This window comes from Alosa pseudoharengus, unplaced genomic scaffold (genome assembly GCF_046254945.1).
Source record: "Alosa pseudoharengus isolate Yale_2024_CS ecotype anadromous, Long Island Sound unplaced genomic scaffold, YU_APseudo_1.1 YU_APseudo_1.1_scf_4, whole genome shotgun sequence".
Classification (NCBI taxonomy): domain Eukaryota; kingdom Metazoa; phylum Chordata; class Actinopteri; order Clupeiformes; family Clupeidae; genus Alosa; species Alosa pseudoharengus.
In genome coordinates this window covers 46,039,635-46,066,086 of record NW_027468774.1, presented here as the reverse complement: position 1 = coordinate 46,066,086, position 26,452 = coordinate 46,039,635, and the positions used below count along the sequence as shown (strand labels likewise).

The 26,452-nt window shown below is 38.7% G+C and overlaps 1 protein-coding gene across 2 annotated transcripts in view; it reads left to right on the top strand.

Moving 5' to 3' along the window:
* il21r.1 (interleukin 21 receptor, tandem duplicate 1) overlaps positions 1–26,452 on the top strand; it is a 67,594-nt gene that overhangs the window by 18,431 nt on the left and 22,711 nt on the right. For both annotated transcript variants that reach the window (XM_076266579.1, XM_076266580.1), the window contains 4 exons: positions 2,436–2,581; positions 2,711–2,891; positions 16,403–16,475; positions 23,518–23,605. In XM_076266579.1, coding sequence (XP_076122694.1) covers positions 2,436–2,581; positions 2,711–2,891; positions 16,403–16,475; positions 23,518–23,605 — 488 coding nt within the window. The remainder of the gene's footprint in view (positions 1–2,435; positions 2,582–2,710; positions 2,892–16,402; positions 16,476–23,517; positions 23,606–26,452) is intronic.

Here is a 26,452-nt window from a genome sequence, read left to right as displayed (position 1 = left end):
AGTTCACACAGACACAGAACTTTATTATTTTAATAAAGTATCGATTCTAAAAACGTCTGAAATCGTATCGTTTTTTGCGTGAAGGCATCGCGATTTCTTTTTAGTATCGATACACCGTGCAACACTATTTTGGCAACTTGTCTCACCTTCATATCAAGCCGCCGCGCGAGCCAGGCCGGGGGGAGTTCGGACGCATGTTCAAACAAACTTAAATATTCAAATTCCAACAAAATAGGATCTTCTATCCTTCTAAATACAACCTAAATAATCCAAAGATGTATGCGTGTATCAATGTAAGTGTAAACGAAAAGCTTCAATGTTGTTTTGTAAGTTGTTACTGTAGTTCGTGGTCAAAAAACTATATCGCTCCCAACTGTGTCAAGCGCTTCTTCTCTAATGCGTTCACCTGCCAGGCCTCACTTCCTGTGTCCATATATAGGAGTTCCTGGTGGTGTCATAAAGCAAAGTAAAAGTGCCAGCAGGGGGAGGTAAATTTCAATAAAATAACCTTAAGCTTAAATTGGCCCCAACAATCATTATTTTACCTTAATAATATTCGCTGAAATTATCCAGGTAGAAAGTAAAGCATGTTATAGACATGAACTGAACAATACTAGCTGGCTAGTTAGAGATGATCCTGACTCATCAGTGCACCAAAACCAACTTTTTTTGTTAACGTTTTCCTAGTGAGCTGAACCAAATCTCATGGCTAACAAGCCATCCACATGAATTCTGTTAACGTTATCCTACCACTAACATTATGTAAACCACACAATAACAATACGGCGTGTGTGTTTGTCTGTGTGAAGGTGTGTGCATGTGTGCATACGTGTGTGTGTGTGTGGTGGTGGTGGTGGTGGTGGGGAGGGGTATATGTCTGTGATTCCACATAAATGTACGTGAGTGAAAGAAAAATAACTGCAATGCCACCAAACAGGAATGAGAACATCTCAACAACCCTTTCAGGTATCAAAACCAAACTTGGTATGTGGACTGGTTGGAAATGGAAATGTTTCCTAATTGTGAGTCACCACACTATTTTCGTGAAGTGAGTCTGGTTTTAAAGGATAATATCGGTATTTAGCACTTTGAGTCCCTTTTCTGGTTTGTTTTGGATGAACTAGAGTGGTGGACACCGACATTTTGACAATTGGTCCTGTCTCGACTCAGTGAGTTGCACAGTTTTGAAAACGAACATTAAGGGTTGTTTTAAGGACATGTTTGTGCATGCCTGTAGGCAGCCACTCTGAAGTAGTCAAAGGCGATACAAAACGAGTCAGAAAAGTCGAGACAGGACCCATCGTCAAAATTTCGGTGTCCACCACTCTAGTTCATTCAAAACAAACCAGAAAAGGGACTCAAAGTGCTAAATACCGGAATTATCCTTTAACCAGGCTAGTTGGCCGTGGCTTATGCTGTGGACATATGAAAGTTGTTTGTCTAGATAAGTTCCACATGCCTACCAAATTTGGTGTTTGTTGTCGTTGTGATTTGCCCATTTTACAGTGGTAGTTACAAGTTGTGAGATTTGCATATGAAGGAGGTGACTATGGGATTTTGAGGATCCCTGTATGTCCATTTGACATACCGAACTGCAGTTATTCAACTATGCCAAAATAAACACAGTTTTGAATTTTATGACCTGTGTAATAAGGTTTGGATACTGCACATTAGCCTAGTTCAGTGTGTAAAAATTTACATCACCTATCATCTAGTACTCTATCTGTGAGACAGACAGGTAAGGATAGTGGGATGAGTCTTACAGGATAGGAGTTAATAATTTACTTTTCTGCTTTGCTGAATTTGAATGCTCCTCTCAACACATCACGTATCAGTGTAGGCTACTCCCGTGCTCACTGAAACTGTGAGTGTGAATGTTAGATCTGTTAGATGTAGACACACATTTTAATGATATTTTATTTTTGAGGGCTTTTGAGATCTGGGGTTATTACCTTACAGTAATATTAATAATTATTACTACATGTTTGCCCTGCACAAATGAGTCCATCATAGCAGGGCTGTGCTACTTGAGGAGGGGCCACCCATTTACTCCCTGAATACTGAATTATTATAGATATATGCATGCTTGGTACCACCCCTCGAGTTGGGCCAATTTCCTTTCTCGTATCCAGACCCTAAACTTTTCGGATTTGGGTCTGGATTTTCCAGGCTAGCACTCAATAGTCACATCATCCAAAATCCATCCCTCGACAGAGCTTTTAATTAATTACCAGAGACTGACATAACCCATCAGGTGCCTGGGCTGTTTGACTGAGTTTCTGCCAAGAAATTAGAGTCCCAAAGTATTTAATAGAATTTAAATTGGTTAGCATATCTCCAAAAGTCAAGTAATTGGTATTCAATTAAATAAATAATATTATTCAGCTTTACACGTTGTTGCTTTACTGTAACTACATTGTTTTTGCTTTCCACAGTCAAACCTGAACCTCCCTTTAATATAAGTCTGGAAGAAAATAACTTTGATTTCAATCTGACATGGGAAATGGCTTACACAGACGAAAACAATTTGCTGTGCAATTTATTAATTTATCGGGTGAGGCTACGACCACTTAGTAGGAAGGTAATTACTTGCAATATTAAACTATGAATCAAATAAATTGTGTATTATAAATATAATGATGTGACTACAATTTCACACTATGCACGACTATTACAGTTCAGGTAACTAATGTCAATGTGTTTTTTATAGGAACCCACATTTTATGAGGTGACAGAGGACCGTAGATCCCAAATTATCAAAAAGGAAAATTTGGTGAATGGTGAAACATATGTAATAGATGTCCAAGCCACAGTGAATCCTGTTGCATTTCAGGCTATATGGAGTGAGTGGAGTCACACCACTGAACTGGTGACAGAGGGATGTGTTTTGGGTAAGCATAAAAATGTATATTACATGTGTAACCTGTGTTGTGTTGGACCACGCAGCTCACTCACCCGAGCTCGTCCGGACTCAAACCGGCAAACAGATGCACCTTGGATTAGAAGTCGAGTGGGCTAGCAATCAAGCTAAAAGCAAAGGTTGCTAGCTCTTTCACTATCATGGCTCTTAAGGCGTCAGGAGGGCGTACATACGTACATACGTACATACAACGACTGTTTCCCAAATATGCCCGTAGTGTGAATGTGCGTGCACTGCTCTTAAGATGCTCTTAAGGGGAGCTGTCCACGTTAAAAGTTCTGAAATATCCTCTAATTTGGTGATGTCAGGGGACTGCATGTCACAGCTACCGTTTAAACTTCAGATCTAGGCCTACACATTCAATACGAAAATAGAAAAACTTTTACATCTGCATGTAAGCATCCCCAGTAGGCTACTACTACCACATACAGAAAAAAAATTTAGTAATTATTTAAGATTACATTGTTGCACCGTTTTTTTTATGTTTGTTGCAAGATGTAGCCTATGAACATATTAAGCTTAGGTTATACTCCCACAGTGTGTGCTGTCTGCGCAATAGTGTTTTGGGGTGTCACTGATGAATCAGTTTAAAGATGAGGAAGAGGTTGAGTAAGAAAGTGAGGAAATGTGTAGGCTTAAATAAATAACATAGACTTAGATTTTGATGCAGCACAGGCTAAACCACATGTTCCTGAAGGGCGGATCACATTGCACACGGGATCCACTACTAAACATTACTTTCAATGGCTTGCGCGTGCAAGAACTGATCTGCCGCTGCACTGAGCAAAGAGCAGCACAAGCAGCATTTGAATCATGTTGAACTTTGAGGCACGCTGTAAATCATAGGTATTTTGTGCTCAGCCCGGCGGCAAGCACAACAAAAATCTTTGGGACATTACCTCAACCAAGAGCAACCTAGGGGCGAGCGAAGCGCATACCGTGTGCTGATGTCCCCTTTACTCTGCTCTTACCTTATAGGCCTCATAAAATATAGCCTACAGTTAGACAAAGAGAATCAGAAACTATTCTGCCAATGTCTCGTTTCATAACTTAAAGGAATGTTACGGAGCAAACATAACCTAGGGTCTATTTCCAGAAGCTAATATGTTCAAACAGTTGTTTTATTTATTTGTATTTTTTTTGGGCTTTATGCCTTTTAATGATAGGACAGTGGAGAGTGACAGGAAGCGATTGGGAGAGAGAGCAGGGGTGGGATCCGGAAAGGACCACGGGGCGGGAATCGAGCCCGGGTCGCCGGCATACAGTGCAGGTGCCCCAGCCAGTTGCGCTACAGCTGGGGCCTAAACAAACAGTTGTTTTAGAGCATAATTATGTTAATTGATGCAGTTTTGAGCAAGACAGTCTTTTGCATTAACACCAAATTGTCTTACAATGGAAGTGCCCAGGGCAAAGACACATGTCAAAAACAAACTCTATTTATCACCACTGACAATGTTCAAAATGGAAGGACACTTCTGTGGTAGTCTGGTGAGGTTTTCTACAGTCAAATCAAGGTAATGTAAACATTGTAAGTGTTTCAAAAGGTTATAAAAAAATTATTTTCCGAAGTGTGTGTTTTTTAGCCTACCTTAGCTGTCTTTCTGTTGCTGCCATCTTGAAGGAAAGGCCCAACAAGTCTATTTACGAATGCAGTGCAAGCCACAGTCAATGAACGCTAGCCGTCTGCGTTCAATTAATGCATGAATACTTAGCTTGTTTGTGACAATATAGGCTAGTATCGATATTAAAATTGAAAAGGAGACCCAAACAACAACACATAGTCTAATTGTAATGATGAGGGAGAGCAAGCTGCAACAATTTTCAATCACAGGTAGCTCTATGGTCCAGTGCTTGTAATAAAACTAAAATCAAACGCAATTGCACTCATATAACGGTAGGTTTCCACACAGCGAAACACCTCGCGAATTTCGGCCAGCGAAATTTTGCCTCGGGGGCGTGGACGGCCAAACCGCTAACCGTTTGACTGCAGTGTCTAGCCAGTGGTGTTGATATTCAGCTTGACACTGAATATCAATAAAACCAAGGAAATGGTAGTGGATTACAGAAGGAAGCAGCAGAACTACAGTTACACCCCACTAATGATCAGCGGGCAACCTGTAGAGAGAGTCACAAGTTTTAAATATCTTGGTGTCCACATTACTGAAGACTTAACATGGAATGTTAACACTCAATATGTTCTGAAGAAGTCCAGACAACGACTCTACTTCCTTCGTCAGCTAAGGAAATTCAAAGTTTCTACATCCATAATGAAGGCCTTCTACACTTCAGCGGTTGAGAGTGTTCTAACTGGTAGCATCATCACCTGGTATGGGAACTCCACAGTTAGAGATTGTAGTACTCTGCAGAGAGTAGTGCGCTCAGCTGAACGTACTATAAGATATCTATTCCAGAAGAGTACTCCTAAGAGCCCAAAAGATTCTGAAGGACTCTTCTCATCCTAACAATGGATTATTCCTACCGCTGAAATCAAGAAGACGCCTATGTAGTCACAAAGCCAGAACTGAGAGACTCGGGAGAAGTTTTTATCCCCAGGCCATCCGAACTCAAAACTCACACTATACTGACTTTGCACACATTCACTCCTCAGCACTCTCAAACATTTTCCCAACTCTGAACTCACACTATACTGACTTTGCACTCATTCACTACTCCGCACTCATGAACCCCCCCACACACAAACACACCTACAAGACTTTTAGCACTTTTACATCCCTCTCCCTATGCTACGGACCTTTTATTATAGTGCATGAAAATGCACTATACTGTTCTTCCTAGGCTTCTTATTACAGTGCATGAAAATGCACTGTACTGTTCTTCCTAGGCATTTTATTACAGTGCATGAAAATGCACTGTACTGTTCTTCCTAGGCTTCTTATTCTTATTCTTCCTTCTAACGCACTTAATGCAGCTTCAACCGTTTAACGTAGAAACTTCATTCAAACTATGTTACGTAGGTCTTACTTAGGACATGGGTGCTTTGTATTTTTCAGCTTTGTAACTTTTATACTTTTTAAACTATTAATTAAAAACTGTTCAAAATTTCCCCATAGACTTAACATGGGCTGATGACATCACAATAGAGCCGTTAAGCAATTAGAATCCTATGGCAGGTGTTCGGGCCAGCTGCATCAACTGCCAGTCTCAGGCTTTAAGCATACAAACTGGCCCTATTAAGACTACACATCCTGTTCAACTGCTTCCTCTGCCAAAAACTGTTTCAAAATAAAAGTCCTCACTACAATATTTCACTGTTAAACAATTTAACCCTTTAAACCCTTTAAACTTTTTAACTGTTCAGCCATTGTAACTGTTACTTGTCATCAACTATGACTCCTACCCACTGTAGCTAGTTAGCATGGTTAGCATAGTTAGCATGCTAGCATGTTAGCATACTAGCATGTTAGCATGCTAGTTAGCATTTTTTACAAAACTACTAAAAACGATTAGCTAAGTTAGCTAAGTCACATGGTTAGCATAGTTAGCATGCTAGCATGTTAGCATGCTAGTTAGCATTTTTTGCAAAACTACTAAAAATGATTAGCTAAGTTAGCTAAGTCACATGGTTAGCATAATTAGCATGCTAACATGCTAGTTAGCATTTTTAGCAAAACTGCTAAAAATGATTAGCTAAGTTAGCTAAGTCACGTGGTTAGCATAGTTAGCATGCTAGCGTGTTAGCATGCTAGTTAGCATTTTTAGCAAAACTGCTAAAAATGATTAGCTAAGTTAGCTAAGTCACGTGGTTAGCATAGTTAGCATGCTAACATGTTAGCATGCTAGTTAGCATTTTTAGCAAAACTGCTAAAAATGATTAGTTAAGTTAGCTAAGTCACATGGTTAGCATAGTTAGCATGCTAACATGTTAGCATGCTAGTTATCATAGTTAGCATAACTGTTCAAAATGTTTAACAAAGTTAGCTAAGTCACATGGTTCACATAATTAGCATGTTAGCATGCTAATTAGCATAGTTATCATAACTAATAACAATGATTAGCTAGGTTAGCTAAGTAATATGGTTATCATTGTTAACATTTTAACATTGTTAGCATGCTAGTTAGCATGGTTACTTGGTTAACATTATTATCTTTGTTAACATAGTTAGCATAACTGCTAGCAAACATTGGAGCCATTCCAACTGTTAGTTATCGTCAACTATCTGCCTAAATAATTTAACCATTTCAATTATCAACCTATTTAACTGTTCAGTCATTCCAACTATAGTAAACCTTATCTACCAAGCAAATAATTTAACCATATGAACTCATCATATTTTTGCATTTTCATGCACTGTATTTCCTTCAGGAAATGCTTTTCTAGTTCTTATTATACTTCTTCTTCTAACGCGTTTAATGCAGCTTCAACCGTTTAACGTAGAAACTTCATTCAAACTTTGTTACGTAGGTCTTACTTGTGTCATAGGGGCTATGTATTTTTCAACTTTGTAACTTTTATACTTTTTAAACTATTAATTATTAACTTTTAAAAAATCCTCATTGACTTAACATTGCCCTTTATGACATCATCGCAATTAGAATCTTGTGGCAGGTGGCCAGGCCAGCTGGCCCAACTGCCATTCTCAGGCTTTAAGCATACAAACTGGCCCTATTAAGACTACACACCCTATTCAACTGCTTCCTCTGCCAAAAACTGTTTCAAAATAAAAGTCCTCACTACAATATTTCACTGTTAAACAATTTAACCCTTTAAACTGCTGAACTTTTTAACTGTTCAGCCATTGTAACTGTTACTTGTCATCAACTATGACTCCTACCCACTGTAGCTAGTTAGCTAAGTAACTTGGTTAGCATAGTTAGCATGCTAGCATGTTAGCATGCTAGTTAGCATGCTAGTTAGCATTTTTTGCAAAACTGTTTAAAATGATTAGCTAAGTTAGCTAAGTCACATGGTTAGCATAGTTAGCATGCTAGCATGTTAGCATGCTAGTTAGCATTTTTTGCAAAACTGCTAAAAATGATTAGCTAAGTTAGCTAAGTCACATGGTTAGCATAGTTAGCATGCTAGCATGTTAGCATGCTAGTTAGCATTTTTAGTAAAACTGCTAAAAATGGTTAGCTAAGTCATGTGGTTAGCATAGTTAGCATGCTAACATGTTAGCATGCTAGTTAGCATTTTTTACAAAACTGCTAAAAATGATCAGCTAAGTTAGCTAAGTCACATGGTTAGCATAGTTAGCATGCTAACATGTTAGCATAACTACTAAAAATGATTAGCGAAGTTAGCTAAGTCATATGGTTAGCATAGTTAACATTTTAACATTGTTAGCATGTTAGTTAGCATAGTAACTTGGTTAACATTATTATCTTTGTTAACATAGATAGCATAACTGCTAGCAAAAATTGGAGCCATTCCAACTGTTAGTTATCGTCAACTATCTGCCTAAATAATTTAACCATTTCAATTATCAACCTATTTAACTGTTCAGTCATTCCAACTATATTAAACCTTATCTACCAAGCAAATAATTTAACCATATGAACTCATCATATTTTTGCATTTTCATGCACTGTATTTCCTTCAGGAAATGCTTTTCTAGTTCTTCTTATTCTTCTTCTTCTAACGCGTTTAATGCAGCTTCAACCGTTTAACGTAGAAACTTCATTCAAACTTTGTTACGTAGGTCTTACTTAGGACAAGAGTGCTATGTATTTTTTATCTTTGTAACTTTTATACTTTTTAAACTATTAATTAAAAACTATCAAAATTTCCCCATTGACTTAACATTGCCCTTTATGACATCACAGCAATTAGAATCCTGTGGCAGGTGTTTCGGCCACCTGTTTCAACTGCCAGTCTCAGGCTTTAAGCATACAAACTGGCCCTATTAAGACTACACATCCTGTTCAACTGCTTCCTCTGCCAAAAACTGTTTCAAAATAAAAGTCATCACTACAATATTTCACTGTTAAACAATTTAACCCTTTAAACTACTGAACTTTTTAACTGTTCAGCCATTGTAACTGTTACTTGTCATCAACTATGACTCCTACCCACTGTAGCTAGTTAGCTAAGTTAGCTAAGTAACTTGGTTAGCATAGTTACCATGCTAGCATGTTACCATGCTAGTTAGCATTTTTAGCAAAACTGCTAAAAATGATTAGCTAAGTTAGCTAAGTCACATGGTTAGCATAGTTAGCATGCTAGCATGTTAGCATGCTAGTTAGCATTTTTAGCAAAACTGCTAAAAATGATCAGCTAAGTTAGCTAAGTCACATGGTTAGCATAGTTAGCATGCTAGCATGTTAGTTAGCATTTTTAGCAAAACTGCTAAAAACAATTAGCTAAGTTAGCTAAGTCACATGGTTAGCATAGTTAGCATGCTAGCATGTTAGCATGCTAATTAGCATTTTTAGCAAAACTACTAAAAATGATTAGCTACGTTAGCTAAGTAACATGGTTAACATAGTTAGCATGCTAGCATGTTAACATGCTAATTAGCATTTTTAGCAAAACTATTAAAAATGATTAGCTAAGTTAGCTAAGTAACATGGTTAGCATGCTAGCATGTTAACATGCTAATTAACATTTTTAGCAAAACTACTAAAAATGATTAGCTACGTTAGCTAAGTAACATGGTTAACATAGTTAGCATGCTAGCATGTTAACATGCTAATTAGCATTTTTAGCAAAACTGTTAAAAATGATTAGCTAAGTTAGCTAAGTAACATGGTTAGCATGCTAGCATGTTAACATGCTAATTAACATTTTTAGCAAAACTACTAAAAATGATTAGCTAAGTTAGCTAAGTAACATGGTTAGCATAGTTAGCATGCTACCATGTTAGCATGCTAGTTAGCATTTTTAGCAAAACTGTTAAAAATGATTAGCTAAGTTAGCTAAGTAACATGGCTAACATAATTAGCATTTTAACATTGTTAGCATGCTAGTTAGCATAGTAACTTGGTTAATATTATTATCTTTGTTAACATAGTTAGCATAACTACTAGCAAACATTAGAGCCATTCCAACTGTCAGTTATCGTCAACTATCTACTTTAATAATTTAACCATTTAAACTATCCACCTATTTAACTGTTCAGTCATTCCAACTATATTAAACCTCATCTACTTAGCAACCAATATAGTTTGTTTTTACTCTGTATGATATTTTACATCATATTTTTTGCATTTTCATGCACTGTATTTCCTTCAGGAAATGCTTTTCTAGTTTATTTTCTTATTTCATCACACGTCAAAACACACACACACACACATATCTGACTTTCTCCAACTTTTGCACATCTCCATAGAACTTTTTATTTATTATTTTTGATTTCTCCTCCATCTACCCATGTCCTTGATTGCCTAGCCTTTCTCCCCTTCTCTTTCGCCCCTCCCCCCCCCCCAATACACAGCACATTGTCTCATGAGGAAGCTTCTCCAACACACATATTGCACACTGCCCTCTCCCCACATACACAGCACACTATCCCATCTCCCCTGTCATCCCCCCAACACACACACCAAGACCCCTGGCAGTTGGGTTAGCCCCTTGAGCCGTGGATCTGCCCAAGGTTTCTTCCTTGGTAAGGGAGTTTTTCCTTGCCCCTGTTGCTCTTGGGTGCTCCTTGTTTGTGCCCCCCCCCCCCAATCCCAATCCTCCCCGACCTTTCTTATGCAGCCCTTGCCACTTAATCTACTAAACCCCTTTTCTACTGCACTTTTTACCCCCCCCATTAATGCACAAATAGGCTGACACCAGACATAATTTCACTGCATTTCTTACTTCCAGTAACTATATGCATGTGACAATAAACTTCCTTGTATCCTTGTATCCTTGTGATGGCAAGCGAGCTAATCGGGCTATCAGTTAGTTCAAAAGTACTTAATACCCGGGTCTTTATGCATGACTTAGTTGTTGAACACATACTAAGGCTAACCGCTTAGAGTCTGCATTAGCAAAGCTACCCTCCAGAATTATTGGCACCTCTGCTAAAGTTGACTAAAAACCTGTATCATACATAATCTGTTGGTGATTTATTGTAATCTCACAAGGAAAAAAATAGGAAAAATCCAGCCTTGAAGGGAAGCAAATGTATTCTGAGAAAAAGGAAAATCTCATAAAGAAATACATTTTTTTAACAAAATCATGTCGCTCACAATTATTGGCACCCCTGATTGTTATACCTTCTTAAGCCTCCCTTTGCCAATAAAACAGCTTGTAATATTCTCCTATGACACCCCATAAAGTTGGAGAACACAAAGCAAGGGATTTAAGGCTGTTTGTCTTTACAAAATATCCCCAGATCGTCCAGATTCCTAGGTCCACACTTGTGCATTCTCCTCTTTGACTCACCCCACTGTTTTTCTATGGAGTTTAGATCAGGGGACTGAGATGGTAATGACCAAAGCTTGATTTTGTGTTTAGTAAACCATATTTGTTTTGATCTGGACGTTTGCTTTGGTTTATTGACCTGATAAATTATCCAATCATGACCAACTTTTAATGTCTTGGCAGAGATTGACAGATTTCCTTTGAAAATGTTTTTCTTGGTGTTCATGATACCATGCACCGTAATTAGGTTCCTAAGGCCTTTGGGAATAAAAACAGTCCCACAATAGCACAGCCCCTCCACCATAACTCTCATTAGGTATGGGGTTCTTTTCAGTATAGTCGTTCTTCTATGTACGCCAAACACACCTAAAGTGTTTCTAGCTAAAGAGCGCAATTTTCATTTCATCTGACAATAGACCACACTTTCAGACTTAAAGTCACTGTACCCAGGGTGCGATTTGTGTAAAAACCAGAGGGGGGGATGATTTTGAATACGTTTGTAACCCCCCCCCCCCCCAAAAAAAAAACACAAAAAAAACAAAAAACAATGAACGAACGATTCATAGCCTAGTAATGTCATGGCTAATAATACCCTAGGCCTATATTATTTTTGCCACCTTTGTAACATTTTAGTTTTAGTTTACCGTGGTGTATGACTTTAAACAGCGAGTGTGCTTGGTATGATGATCAGCTCCTCTAATGCAGGATAGGACTACGTTTTGACAAGCATACAAATTCACCTTGTTCTTGCCCCATCTGAAATTACTTCTCTACTTTTGCTGCCTCCATCCTTTCTGTATATCTATATTATGGCACTGAAGTCTTAAGTTAGTGAATTGGCTAACAGTGTTAGTTGGTAACCAAATAGCCTACACATTGCGCTACACGCTGCGTCGGCTACGTGCATTCTCTCTCCTGCTGATTTGCGTTCAGTAGCCAATTGCGTAATATTGCAAAAGTTGAAAAAATAAATGTGTTTATTGTAGCCTACAGAAAATAAATAGCCTATCATACTGTCAGTTAATTGCCTACAGTGCAGTGAAGAGTTTGGAGAGTAAAGTTATAGGGCAACTTGAAGTTTTATGAAAATAATTTACGAACCAGAACATAAAGACCATGAAGCTTCTATTTCTTGCAGCTGTTAAAACACCCGCTAGATAGTTTAAATACCCACCAACATACGTTTTTGCAGTACAGATTATTTCTAAATGTTATTTGTCTACTACTGGCTGATTTATCAAACGAGTGCTTTCTCGTTCGTCCTCCGCAAACTACAGGTGTTTCGGTAGAGAGCCATTGAATAAGCGATGCCAAGCAATTTCTGTAACACTTTTTGTGACATTCAGCAAATATCTCCTCATTTAATGTAAGTTTCTTCGAACAATTAGGCCTACGTTCTACTCTACGTGCAGTTGTCCTCCATCTCAGTTGCATCAGTTTTCTAATTTTGAAGGTTCTAAAACATTATTGTGCTTCACTGAATCCTTCTTGTTTTCTTTCATTTGTCCAGCTAACTTTTCCATTGAACCTAGCCATTTATGATGGATTACACACTTGACATTCTGAAATGTCCTGCACGATCAAGGCCAAATTAAGTTATCAGGTCACTTTTGAAGATTTTTTTGAGAACTTGGTGACCCCAAGATAATTCCTTTTTCTGTAACTTTCAAACAGTGGTTCTTATGGAATTTTTTGCCTATCTTATCCTTCATAATGTGCGTGGGGGCAAGATAACCATTGGTCTTTGTCCGAGCATGTTTGTCACATTTCCAGTTGATTACAACCTGTTAATCATTGTTTTAACTGTACTGTAAATATAGAAATTTTCAACAAAGTACCTAGTTTTTATAGACATCCCCGACGTACAAATGTCAACACACTTTGTTTTTTTATTTAGATTTAGTGTATTCTCTTGTCTTTCCAATATTGAAAAAAGACTAGAGGATTTAGCCTCTGTGTCACTTTATTTTCAAACCTTAGTGAAAAAGAAAGTCATGAACTACTTCTGAAAGTTCAAAGACACTCTGATTAACTAAGTTGAAATTAGATAGGAAAATGCTTCTGTTAGGTTTTGTATATAAGATTTTTCTAGGGGTGCTAATATTTGTGAGCAACGTGTTTTTGCCCACAGCTGCGTGCCCACAGCTGAACCACAAGTGCAGCTGAAAGGAGTTAACCGATTGCGACATTAAAAAGAATAAAAGTTTAGCGATCATAGGCTGATAATAAGATGTCAAAAAGCAGCGACATACAGAGTAGGCCTAGTAGTTCTACTTCACTTAAAAATACTCAAACTATTTACTGCACGTAGACTAGGGCTATGTCTTAATACTAGTCTAGCAGATTGGGAAGTGGATGTGAACATACGACAGACTATTAGAAAGGCAAACAACGGTTAAAGTTGTTTTTGACATAGTAGCCTACAGTAAAGAAAACTGGTGCTCGGAATAGCCTACTAAATCAGCTGTCTCTGAAAGTTTCTATGCATTAACTGGAATTTGGATTAACGTTTTTCACCACAAAACAGACACGCACTGTTTTCATACATGGCGGAGCACCTAATCAATCGCTATTAGCCCTTCTCATGCCCTGTGTTTGCGTCACCCTTTTCCCTCACCCTTCCATATGAAAATATGTTCCATGGCAGCATGTTCAAATGTATCATGAAATTTGTTTTTTGATTTTTAGTTGGATATTGGATGTGAGAAGAAAAAATGGGTGTTCCATAACACAGTGCAATTAGTAGTGTGTGAAATTAATGTCCCACACTGGGAAGCAAGGCCGTAGTCATGATGTCAACATTGGGGGGGACCAAATCTGTGGTGGGGTCTGAGGGACCGCCAAACAGAATTTCAATACATTTCCTACCATGCAAAAATATTATAAAAAATCACAAACAAGTCGTTAGATAGGTCAGTCAATTAGGGTATTCCAAACTTTTGACGGACATAGGCATGGCATGGATGGATTATGAACCCCTGGGCACAGATGCCCCCCCCCCTCAGATAGAGGGGTCCTGAGGCATTCTCCCACGGAATATTTTTTTATTTAAAAAAAAATGACCCACCAGATGACTTCTTAAGAGGCTACTAAGACAGGCCCCTCTTCTGTCTGCCTCACTTCATGTTACACCTGTATGCATTATAGACTGGCTTCTGACAGAAATGATGTTTTGTGCCAACATGTAGAAACACTAGGCCTACTACAGCCTTTAATTGGTGAATGGAGGTGCAAATTCCTTTCTTTGGTTATTGTCCGCGATTCACATTAACTGTAGGCTATCATCACATTGTAAAAGTTTTTTCCAACTTGTGTGATGTCATCACATTTGATCACGTTTTGCCTGCATGGATGCGCGATTGAGTGCGCATCCAAATAATATGCAAGATGCAACAATTATTTCTAAGAGGCCTATAAACGGTAATTTCTGGCATTACTACTAGCATATGAATGCATGCATTATTTATGTTGAAAGACGTGAAAGAAATGATACAGGCTTGCACAAATTCATAATTTAAAATTAAACGTTTCACTTTCGCTATCATTACGAGAATAGGCTACAATATGGAAAATGTTCCCTTTCAGTCTGATCGGCTCCAAAAATGTATGGGATTTCCTTAGCCTGTGCTACACCTTTCGAATAAGTTTTGTGAAAATTGTACCGGTAGCTTTTGCGATATTGTTGACAGCCCTACCTCACCGCAGTAGGGTGCAGTAAATAGAAGCTTTTGATAGCGCACGCCACTAACGAAAAACAGAAAATCACCAGGACAAACCACTCAGGGGTGTAGGCTACTCTGGAACCATAGGTCACTAATTTGTGCGTTAGTTATGTTTGATTACATTTCAGATGCCTAGTAGCGCTTTATTCTTTCTTTCTTTTTTTATGTCCGTATATTGGGGGGGACATTTTGGTCATATTTGAATATTGGGGGGGGACACGTCCCCCTCAATGTCTATGGTGACTACGGCCCTGCTGGGAAGCATGATAGTTTGATACTGCAGCTGAAGTTAGACTTGAAGAAGAAACTGTCACCTGTTCCATTTTTTTAACAGCCATTCCATTATTAATAAGTTCATTAAATGTCTATGTTAACATGTTCTATTAAAGAAAAGATGGAAAATAACTCTCTGTGTGTGCTTTAAAGTGGTTAGAAGAAATGAAATCGGAATCGGCTAAAATCGGTATCGGCAGGTCAAACTATATGAAAAATTGGAAATCGGTATCGGCCCAGAAAATTGCAATCGGTGCATCTCTAGCTGTAGTGTGACCATAGGGAAACCCTAGATGTGTGGAATGATTCTGGCTGCACTAGAGTGAATAAGAGTGAAGCTATTGAAAATTATCTTTGTATCTACTTTCGGTTTTGCACTTTGTAGACAGTCTCTAGATGAAAGCAGAATGCCCATAAGAACACGTCATTTATAGATGTCTGTAGTAGACTCTTTTGGATGAAATCTGGGTTTTAGCTTGTTTTCTACCTTGCTACGGTTAGATAGAGCTGTCTGTTTTGTTATTAAAACATTTCGCCTATGATTTATTGAACCGCAAATCTGCCAATTTATTTCTAACATTACCGAAGTACAAAGTCTGGTATAATACAGTCTAAACCATGAAGGCATTAAGTCAAGTATCAGTAGCTTAATCCAAGTAGGCAGTCGTTTTAAATTTGTCGTCTTCCAGAAATGCTTAACCAACATGGATGCGCGAGCTTAACTCGTGCATGAGCTGTTATCTACCAAACAGCATGTAAAAACTGGTGACGGAAGATGCAACCATGTAACGCAATGTTTTCAAAAATGTCAGCGGCCAAATGCCATGCTAATTGGCTGAAGCTAAACCCCCAAATCCTGACCCCCTGGATGCACCAGAGTTCAATGGCAAGTGTCAAAACAAAAGGTGTGAATACCTATGTAAATGGCATATTTTTCAGTCTTTTACTTTTTTTAAAAGTGAAGCGCTGTGAATACTTTCCGTATGCACTGTATATAAAGAAATGTAGGCATCAAGCAGCTTATATAGACCCTGAAGGAAAATAATTAATAAACAAATCACAATCAGTTTTATATAATTGCCGAGCTGCAATAATTATGTGTGGCTCACAGTTTGATGAAAACAAACAAACTGAATCATTCATGTTTTGATGTTTACATTTCTCTTTTTCCAGATAACACCCAAGAATGGTACTGCCTTTTACTGCTGATGATGATCCCTGCTATGTTCATGATTTGTGCAAAGATGTAAGCAGTACTTCTCTCTTCTCTCTTTTTATTGTGAATCAGTACAATAAGATCTCGCTTGTCTTCAAATAATTAATAATCTCATTATTATTATTATTATTATTATTATTATTATTATTATTATTATTGTTTGTGTGTATGTGTGTGTGTGTGTGTGTGTCAGGTCAAATGGGAATTATTTCAATTATTTATTGGTTTTAATATAATATGCATTATGCAAAGTTTGGACATAGGCCTGTAATCAAACTTTAGAATATGGAATCAAACTTGAGAATATTGATTGGAAATCTGAATACTGTATATGGGTCAATTCAAGTCAAATCAACAATTTATTTCAGGAATCACATGCACTTTGCAGTTTTAAACAATTCTAAAAAATACCAGGTGTACCTATATTATCAGGTGACACCCTGTAATTTCTTTTGGTATCATACCAATACTCTCCTAGATACCAAAAAAAAAAATTGAGTGCCATGTTTAGGCCGTTGAAACTAACTTATTTTTTTACTTTACTTTTTTTTATTTGTAAGTATGACATAATTACCCCTTCTTCTTTTATAATATCTTTTACGAAGATTATACCTTTTTTTTGCTCCAAGAACATTATGGCTCCTCCACTCAGTATATTAGAGTTAATCCATATCATCCATATCCTACATTACAAAAAACTGTGAGGGTTGTATTTGTATAAATGGAAATATTTTTTTTTCAAACATAGGATGAGCCTTTCCTAAGAGTCTGCTAGAAAACCGTTCCCTGTTGAAATAAAATTTGGGTATGAGGGAGGCCATTTTCCATAGTTTGGCTTCAATCCAGATATTTTTGTAAAGTGATCCATATCATTTATGAGGTTTTGCAAGGATGTTATGTCTGGTCTGATCATGAAGATCTTATTCTCTCTGCTAATATTTCAATGGCTATGATTAATAAATACGGAGATAGAGGGCATCCTTGTTTCACTCCTCTTTCCAGAGTGATAGGTTTTCAAAGGTATCCATTCTAAAATCACTTTACTGGTAGCTCCCTTATACATTACTTTAACCCATGTTATTATAGAATCTCCAAAGCCGAAATACCTTAAACATCTATTAATAAATTCCCACTTCACTTTATCAAATGCTTTTTCAAAGTCGGCAATAAAAAGAAGACCTGCCTTTTCTTCTATATCATAATGTTCTATTATTTCCAGTAAAGTTGCCTTATACTATTTGATATATTCCTTCCCTCTATAAAACCTGTTTGATCGTGATGTATTAATGGTGGTAGAACCTTTTTAATCCTTGTTGCTATACATTTGGCTAAAATCTTAGAATCATAGCCCTGTAGTGTAAGAGGTCTCCAGTTCCTTAAGTGAACAGGGTCCTTATATTTGCCACTTGGTTCTTGTTTTAGCAACAAGGAGATTGCGCTTTCTCTTTGTGTACCTGTAAGTATACCTTCCTCATATGAGAAATTAAAACAATCCATTAGAGGTTTTTTCAAGTGTTCATAAAAAACTTGATACACTTCAATTGGGATACCATCTAGGCCAGGTGTTTTCCCTTTTCTGTGTAATATGTTTCTATTTTATTCATTATTTCTTCTGGAGTAGTTAGTGTATTCCCATAATTTGTCTTAAGTCTTCTTCTTGGAACTATTTCTTTGTTGTAAATTTAAAAATAACTTGTTGCATCTTTCCCCCATTTCCATCCATTTCGCTAACTGTACAACTTTATAGAGATTTGGGTAGGTTGTTTTTTTACAGTTTTGAAATTCCATTGAAATTGGTGCGTTAGCAGAGGCTTTGACAAGCTTAATCTCGGCTGCAAAAAGAAGGGGGTTAACTTTTAGTGCCAGGGTGTATTTTTGTAATAGTGGATCAATTCCATTTTCGTCGCATGTCAAAACTGCGGCACATGCACGCGCAAGCTCCATGGACTCTCCAGAGAACCTCCTTTCCAGCTCATTGATGAGAGTGTCCAGCACGGGAAAATATAGTTTCTGCTGATAGCCAATAGGCCTACTCTCTGCTGTTCTCTGTGGGTTTCCCTTTGCCCTAAAGTGCTGGTAATCAAGAAACCATCAAGGGAGGTGGGCGGATTTGAATGCGGGGCCTGCGGGGACGTGAATCTGATGATCAGTGTTTTCGTCGGGCACGGCAATGTTGTTGTCCAGGTAGAATTGTTTGACTGACTTCCACACATCGCTCCAGGAGTCTGCCTGCCTTTTAGACACAAAGTGTGCTTTTAAGCTGTCAGTAAGGGTCACAGCTTCGGACAGTGTGCAGTTGGATGACTGTAGGGATCACACTTACTATCTCCTCAAACACAACGAGGCTTGTAATGAATGACATTCTCGTCATGAAGTCATGGATACCACTGGCTTGCGCTGACCACTTCTCTCCCTCTTCACTAATTTCTCTCAAACACTCTATAATCACAGAGTATATCAAACTATTATGAGTGAATATCGGCCGATAATGACGGCGGCCGATCGATCTGAGCATCCCTAGTTTCACCTGTATTTCTTCCCTTCATATTCTACCACGTATGAGTGTGGTTCATGGCACCTTCTCTTTACGATGCCCACTTCATCATGCCCTTTTTGTGTTTGGTGTCCTACTACTTGGTTTGGTGCCAAGGGGGCTACTTGCTTGCTGGTATTGTCATAATAGTGTTTCTGTGTTCTGTGTTTTTTTTGTTAATTGTGCTTTAATGCTGGTTGGGGCTTTTGCTGCTGGTTTGAGAAAATGTCTGCAGACAGGCAGGGTTGTTTGAGTGCGTTGGAACAACAGTCTTTTTGCTGGAGAGTCCAGGATCTTGTCTCGGGGCATGTTCTGTGTGCTAAGCAGGTTCAGGTAGAAGTCTGTCCCTTTCTGTGGTCTCTAACAGTTTTTTCGTACTCCTCACTGCCCTTTCACTGACTCCATTGGTATGCCATGGACTGAGAAATAGTGCTTTAGCTTGTTGATAACGGTCATATGATGATTTCATCTGTTTCATACCACTCAGAGTATGAGTCAATGAGCACCAGGTAGTATGTGGTTTTTCTATTGAAATATGTCCTCATATATATGGTCTCACTTCTATAAGTACACAGCACACGTGTCTTGGCCAACCATTTTTCTGAAACAAAAGCAAGTCACAAACTCTGTAACTCTACATTACAGTTTTATTTACAGTATGATATGTACAAAAACAAATAGAAACCAACTGTATTGCTCACAAATATATGGGAATTTGAGCTGCAATTTGGCTTGCCCATCGACTTCACCTGCCAACACTTTAACGTTAACACATCCCTGAACTTGAAACCTGTCTTCCTCAAAAAAAGTCCAGCCACTATGACGGCTCCTCCAATCATCATACAGAAGCTTGGCGTCCAGGTCATCCCACTGCCTCATTGACTCCCAGAGATGCCGGGCTTCCCTGGAAATTATGATTTTGTCCAATAAATATCTAGCTTTTCTGCACTTAGATCAGCAAAGTCCAGAGGAGCCGAGCGTCTATGGGGTTTTTGATGGATTGTGTCATCACAGCAATGTATTAAGAGTGTGAAAATCCCGATAAATGACCGGCCAAACCTTATTGCTGAACAAACTAGCCATGAAGTTGAACATGTTTTAGCATGTTCTAGTTGGAAGAGTAGGCTAATGTAATACAGTATTATTTGATGCAATTTTCCGTGATATTTTAGAGGAGGTTGAGCTTCCCCTGTAGTGGGCCATGTCATGTAAGGAACATGGTACTGTACAAAAACGGAGACATAGCCTACATTGCAGAGCACAACTTTATTAAAGCTGCAGTTGGCAAGATTTTTTTGAACATATTCACTGAAACCGACACTATGCTCCGACAGAACAACATAAATCAGCCGGTTTTAGAAAAAAAACGGACTTCTACCTCCACCTAGAGCCTGTTATTTGTTTTGCAAAAATCCACAGCTCCCGGTTCTTCTGGTCCAATCAGAGCAGGGCTGTGTGAGACCTGACTGTCAATCACAGTCTGGTGCGCACTGACGAGCATGAACTCGATGAGAGGGTGCTCGGTGGTAGTGGGGGAGGGGCATGAGAGTTGTAAACATTTAAAATTTTGGCTAAGTCCCCTCAATCTGTCAGACTTGCCAACTGCAGCTTTAATTTATGGTGAATAAGTGTTACACTACTGTGCACAGCCCCATGCTTTTCTGAGCACTTTAGCAGCGGTTAGCTAACTATGCTAACGTTAGTTATCTACAAGTCTCCTCCAAGTGACCATCATATTATACACAATGCTGGCAATGCTGAGAACAATTAACATCCTTGTTTATCTTACTTACATTGAGTGTGTGGCTTAATCCACAGATGTGATGGAGCACCGTTTCGTTATGGTTTGCTAAGGAATAACCCTTTGCTTAAAATAGTGGAGCAGAGAGAGAGAATCTAATCTAATTTAACATAATTACAGAAAACTTGATCAAGATTGAAAGGCATTATTCTGTGTATCAGTTTTGCGTTACCCTCACACATGTCGTTTGGCTGTCCTTTTCAACTCACATCACTACAAAATCCTATAAAAGGCTTCCAATGCATTTCTATGTAAGCTGTAAGGTGAAGTTGATGGAGTATGTCTGCCTGCGCGGAGCTACTGGACTGCCATTGGCTCATCTGCGTTCGATGGGCGGGGTTTTGCGATCGGTCAATTGAATGTATACCTGGCTGTAAAATCAGAATAAGAACCCCTTTCATTTTGATTAAAATTCTAATTGGATCGGCAGTTTTATTCCGATCAAGGTGTATATAGTATGTGCATTTTTATTCCAATTGAGCCATTATTCTGATTCTAATTGAATTAAAAGTGTCTGTGTTAAGTTTGATTGCTTATATATGGTTATATACCACCATTAAATATATTCTGAGTTCAATTCAAGTTGATTCCAAATAGACTCTTTATACTTCAATTAAAAGTTTGATTGTATAAGCCTATATAAAACTTTGTTGTATGTAGGGCTGCACGATATCAGGAAAACATGCGATATGCGATAACATTATTGAGTACTGCGATAACGATATAACTTGCGATATTTAAATATACTGCTCAAAAAAATGAAGGGGACACATTTTTTGAAACCTTCCACCCTTTTCTCCATTCTCAAACTACATTCCCAGAATGTCTGACAGTTCTTGCAAAATAAAACACTCGCCTCAAAAGTTTTACTTGTGCTCAGAACCAAACAGTGTCAGAGTACCGATCCAGTGTATGATTGAAGTGTTCCCTTAATTTTTTTGAGCAGTATATTTAATATTTTTCTCCATTCTGCTTGCTGCTAGCATAGACTGTAGGGTTGGTGGGGGGGGGGGGGTTAAATGTATAATTACAGAAATAAATGCATAATTTTCTACATAAACAATATAAAATATTATGTAGCCTAAGCTATATATGGCCTGATGAAAGTGGACAGCTAAGAGACCTACTGACTAGGTTATCGAAGTTGTGTGGAAGGTCTGCTCCAAGAAAATCCTCGTAAAAGACGGATAGACAGCCAATCTGAACACTTGTGCACCAACCAGCGAAATATTCCACATTGCCAGCCTTCGATGGGCCTAGCAAAAAAGCTACTTAACTCATTGAATGCCAAGCTGTTTTCGGGAGCTTTGTCCTAGAGTGCCAGCAATCTAAACCATTGTTGATGATTTTTGTACAGCCACAGCATATTCTGTGTTATAGCTATGAACACATACAATGTCTCGATTAAAAGGTGAGACTTTAAGCTCTCGGTGGGTGCAAACTGTGTATTTCTACACGCCTCTGTTCCTGAGAAATCCCAAGCTAAACAGTGGCTAGTTTTCATCAAAATCGCTGTTTTTTTTCTAGAAATGGAGATATAACGTCTTTCATGAAATATGAAGTGTTGCCTGTTACTTACTTGTGTGATCAACGAGACCTGGCGAGACTGCCACCTAGTGATAGACCCACGAAAATGGCCTGGTTTTGACCTGATGTGCATGCGTCACTAATTCGACCCAAAGCGGCAACCGAGTTATGATAAAATGTCCAGATAAAATGTACAGATTGTGCGTTTTCATGAGTTTTCGATCGTCATATATTTCATTTCCGTTAATCACAGAGTTCCCAAAATCACATATAAGGTGTGTTAGAGTGTCTAGTTTCGTAATTTAAAAAAAACGCTAAAAACTTAATATTACGTTTTTGGCACTCAACGCATCGGAAGGAAAAACGTAATATTACGTTTTTGGCACTCAATGAGTTAAGCTATATCGCGGCGGTCATCTCAGTCTGTAACATCCGGTAACATCATACGCTGCGCATCCCACGTTATTAAGCTACCGGCATGCCGACTACGAGGGCAGCGGAAAGTGAAAGTAATTGGGCTGCAATCACACAGTCCAGGCTAAGAAGTAGGCTAAATAACGAATCCTGATTACCTCTCTGCTGCTGTCTGGGGCTTTTGCTAAATGCAAATCATGAAATAGGCCTACAAGCCTTACAGTGAAAGACAGGTATCTTCTGATATAACGATAACGAAAGAAATGGTTTATTTTAACACGGTGGAATTTGGCGCTGTGTTTGTAACACGTCATCCTTCATAAAACCAAAATATTCCCATATAACAGACGTGCTTTTCCAAGTCACCAATTCCTCTTCACCCAAGTGTAGCCTACCTCGCTCGACTCACTATCTTCAGCCATCACGACTTAGCTCCCGCCTCAACACCTAAAACACCACACACCTAAACTGGTATGGGACGGGCTTCTAGGGCAGCATGACAGCATTGGTTTGGTAAAACATGTTGACATTCAGAATGTGAATACCATAGACTGTATGGAATGCGCACGGCACAGAAAATGTATCGACATTTATCGAAAATTAAGTAATCTTTGCGGTATGTCCATCGCAAAGCGTTGATATCGCGATAACAATAGAAGATAGATATTGTGCAGCCTTAGTTGTATGTAATAGTCATAGTAATGAAAGGTCACTTTACCATGTTTTAAATGATATTTTAATGAGATGTTTACTGGATGTTAACACTCTTCTCTTTCATTTTTCTCTTTATACACTAGGTGGACAAATAAACTACAATTCAACAGCATCCCAAATCCTAGGAATTTCTTTAACCCCCTTTATCATTCATATGAAGGGGACTTTAAGGTAAATTCTCAGTGAAATTGAATAGTGTTTTCCGGGATATAATTCAGAATTGATAAAGATATTATGCAAACACTTAAGGGTGTTTGTTTCTGAGACTAGTCTAATTCTGGCTTTACACCATACGATGTTTAAAGCCTGAGACTGGAAGTTGCTGCAGGTGGCCTGAACACCTGCCACAGGATTCTAATTGCTTAATGGCCTTATTTTGATGTCATAATTTCTATGGGGAAATTGTAAGTCATTTTTAATTAATAGTTTAAAAAGTATAAAAGTTACAAAAAGTACATAGCAGCTTTGTCCTTAAAATGATTCATGTTACAAAGTTTGAATGAAGTTGCTAGGTTGTTGTTGCTAGGGTACTTGAGGTGGTTGCTAGGCTGTTGCAAGGGTAGTTATGGTAGTTGCTATGCTGGTTGCTAGGGTAACCATGTTGGTCGCTATGTTGGTTGCTAGGTTGTCATCGTGGAAGTGGTTGATAGGTTGTTGCCAGAGGTGGAAAAAGTACGAAAATATTGTACTCAAGTAAAAGTACCAATACTTTGATGAAATATTACTCAAGTATAAGTTAAAATACCGATCTGAAAATGTACTCAAGTAAAAGTAAAAAGTAGTTCATTTAAAATGTTACTTTCCAATGAGGAGATACAGCACTCAAAAAATCCTCCATAGTAATGCATGGGGTTGTCTACACAAATCACAACCCTTCCGTGGCAAAACGTCAACATGTGAATACATTGAGCAAATCATGTGGTGTGTTGTGAATACATTGAGCCAATCATGTGGTGTGCTGTGAAGACTTTGTGCCAATCATCTGTTGTGATCTCGCCTCTGGAGCAAGATTGGTGTTGTGAAGCCTTACGCACACGCATTTCTGCCAAAATAGATGCCCGATAAGTGCCCAAAAAGCGTTGCAATATGGCCGCCGAGTGGAGGTACTTGCCTTAAAGGACTTCGGTCCTAGCTCGAGTTGCTGCAGCCACCAGCTAAGGCAGCCATGTTCATGCTCCCAGTGTGTAGTGTTGTAGCTGCAGCAACTCGAGCTAGGTAAAACCGATTGTTTCAGTTTTGTTCATACCGACAGTACTCAGTGACGTTGAGAAATGGAGATCTATGTGCAAAATCTCCTTTAAGTTTGAGCAGTAGTTGATTTTCAAAGTTAGTTGCACTTATCGCTTTGCAGTGAACAGTAATCCAGCACAACTGAAAAGCCCCTCACAAGCAGCTGAGGCAGGCAGGCCAATGTTGAGTTGCAGAGAGTTTTTTTAGATTTGGAAACGAGCAGAAGGTTCAGCAGATTAAAGGGCGTCGGACTGGGGGGGGAAGTGGGAAGTATAGGGCCCCAATGGAGGAGAGGGCCCTTGAAAAGTGGAATACGGGGGGCACAACATTTTCACCAGGCATTAGTAATAACTCAGGTAAGCCACACATAAAAAATCCAAACAACTCCATAAGTAGAGTCATGTGTAATGAAGTGGAATAACACAGGGAAAAAGTATTGAACACGCTAAGAAAAAGCACTAAGGCAAGGAAAGGGAAGGAACGAGCTGGAATCTCTAAGTAGTTAGAGAGTAGTTATCCTTTCAACCTGTGCAAATTAATATAAGCTTGGTTAGTAGCCTACATATTGTTGGGCTATAAAAAGGTTTTTCATTACCAAGGTGTCACACAAGAAACATTTCATGATGGATAAAAGCAAAAAGCTCTCCCAAGACCTTTGCAACCCTATTGTTGCAAAACACATCAATGAAACTGGTTACAGATGCATTTCAAAACTTCAGAATCTTCCAGTAAGCAGCATGGGAGCCATTATCTGCAAGTGGAAGGAACATCACTGTATCATCAACCGGCCATGCACAGGATCTCCTCGCAATATTTCTGACCAGGGAGTCAGAAAGATAGTCAATTCGAAGGGCCAAGGACCTCTCTGAGAAAGCTCCAGAAAGACTTGATGTTAAGGGTTATCCCGAAGGACCTGGTGGTCTCTCATGTCAGGGCAGGGAAAAAGTGGGAGAACCTTAAAAAAAACAAATCACTTAGTGTGACATTACAAGCATTTTCAGCTAACGTTAAAATGCCATAATCTAACGTCAACATCAAATAAGCAGTTTAAGTGTAAGTATATATACTCTTTTGATCCCGTGAGGGAAATTTGGTCTCTGCATTTATCACAATCTGTGAATTAGTGAAACACACTCAGCACACAGTGAACACACAGTGGGCCCTATCATGACATTCTAAAGTGCATCGTCACTCGTCAAAAGTCTATTCAAATTTAGTAGGATGTCCAGTTCACATTGGGAGGGATTTCGCTATCAAAAGTGGAGCGCATGGCGTAACAAGGTGTTCCTAGGTCTTTTAATCAGTCATATGGGTGTGTTTGGGGCGTAACATCATTTTAAACCAATGAGAATGACATCTGTCATTCCCTTCAACGGCGCAACGCGCGATATGTCAAATAAATGCATCGGTATTTTGGCATTCAAATGCGCATTTGAAGGAGGCTGCTTGCGAGACCGTATAGAATAGTCATTCTTAAACCATGCTTTACTAAAACCTAGCATAGCCTTCACACATTTGCACTCGTCTATTTGAACTCATTGGCAAAGTGAAACTAACTTCACCAAGGAGTCAGTCAACGACAAGACAGTTATATGCAGTTACTTTCACTATTGACTGACAATGGGTTACCACTGAAAACATACGCTGGAAAAAGCAACACTTACCCTAATATTGCTCAAATGACTGAATAATACAACATTTATCCTGCAGAGGAGTTGCTTATATCTCGTGACAGTGCGTCTTCAGCTGTGCTACATACGTGTCTCTCGCCTCTCCCCTAATCACTTT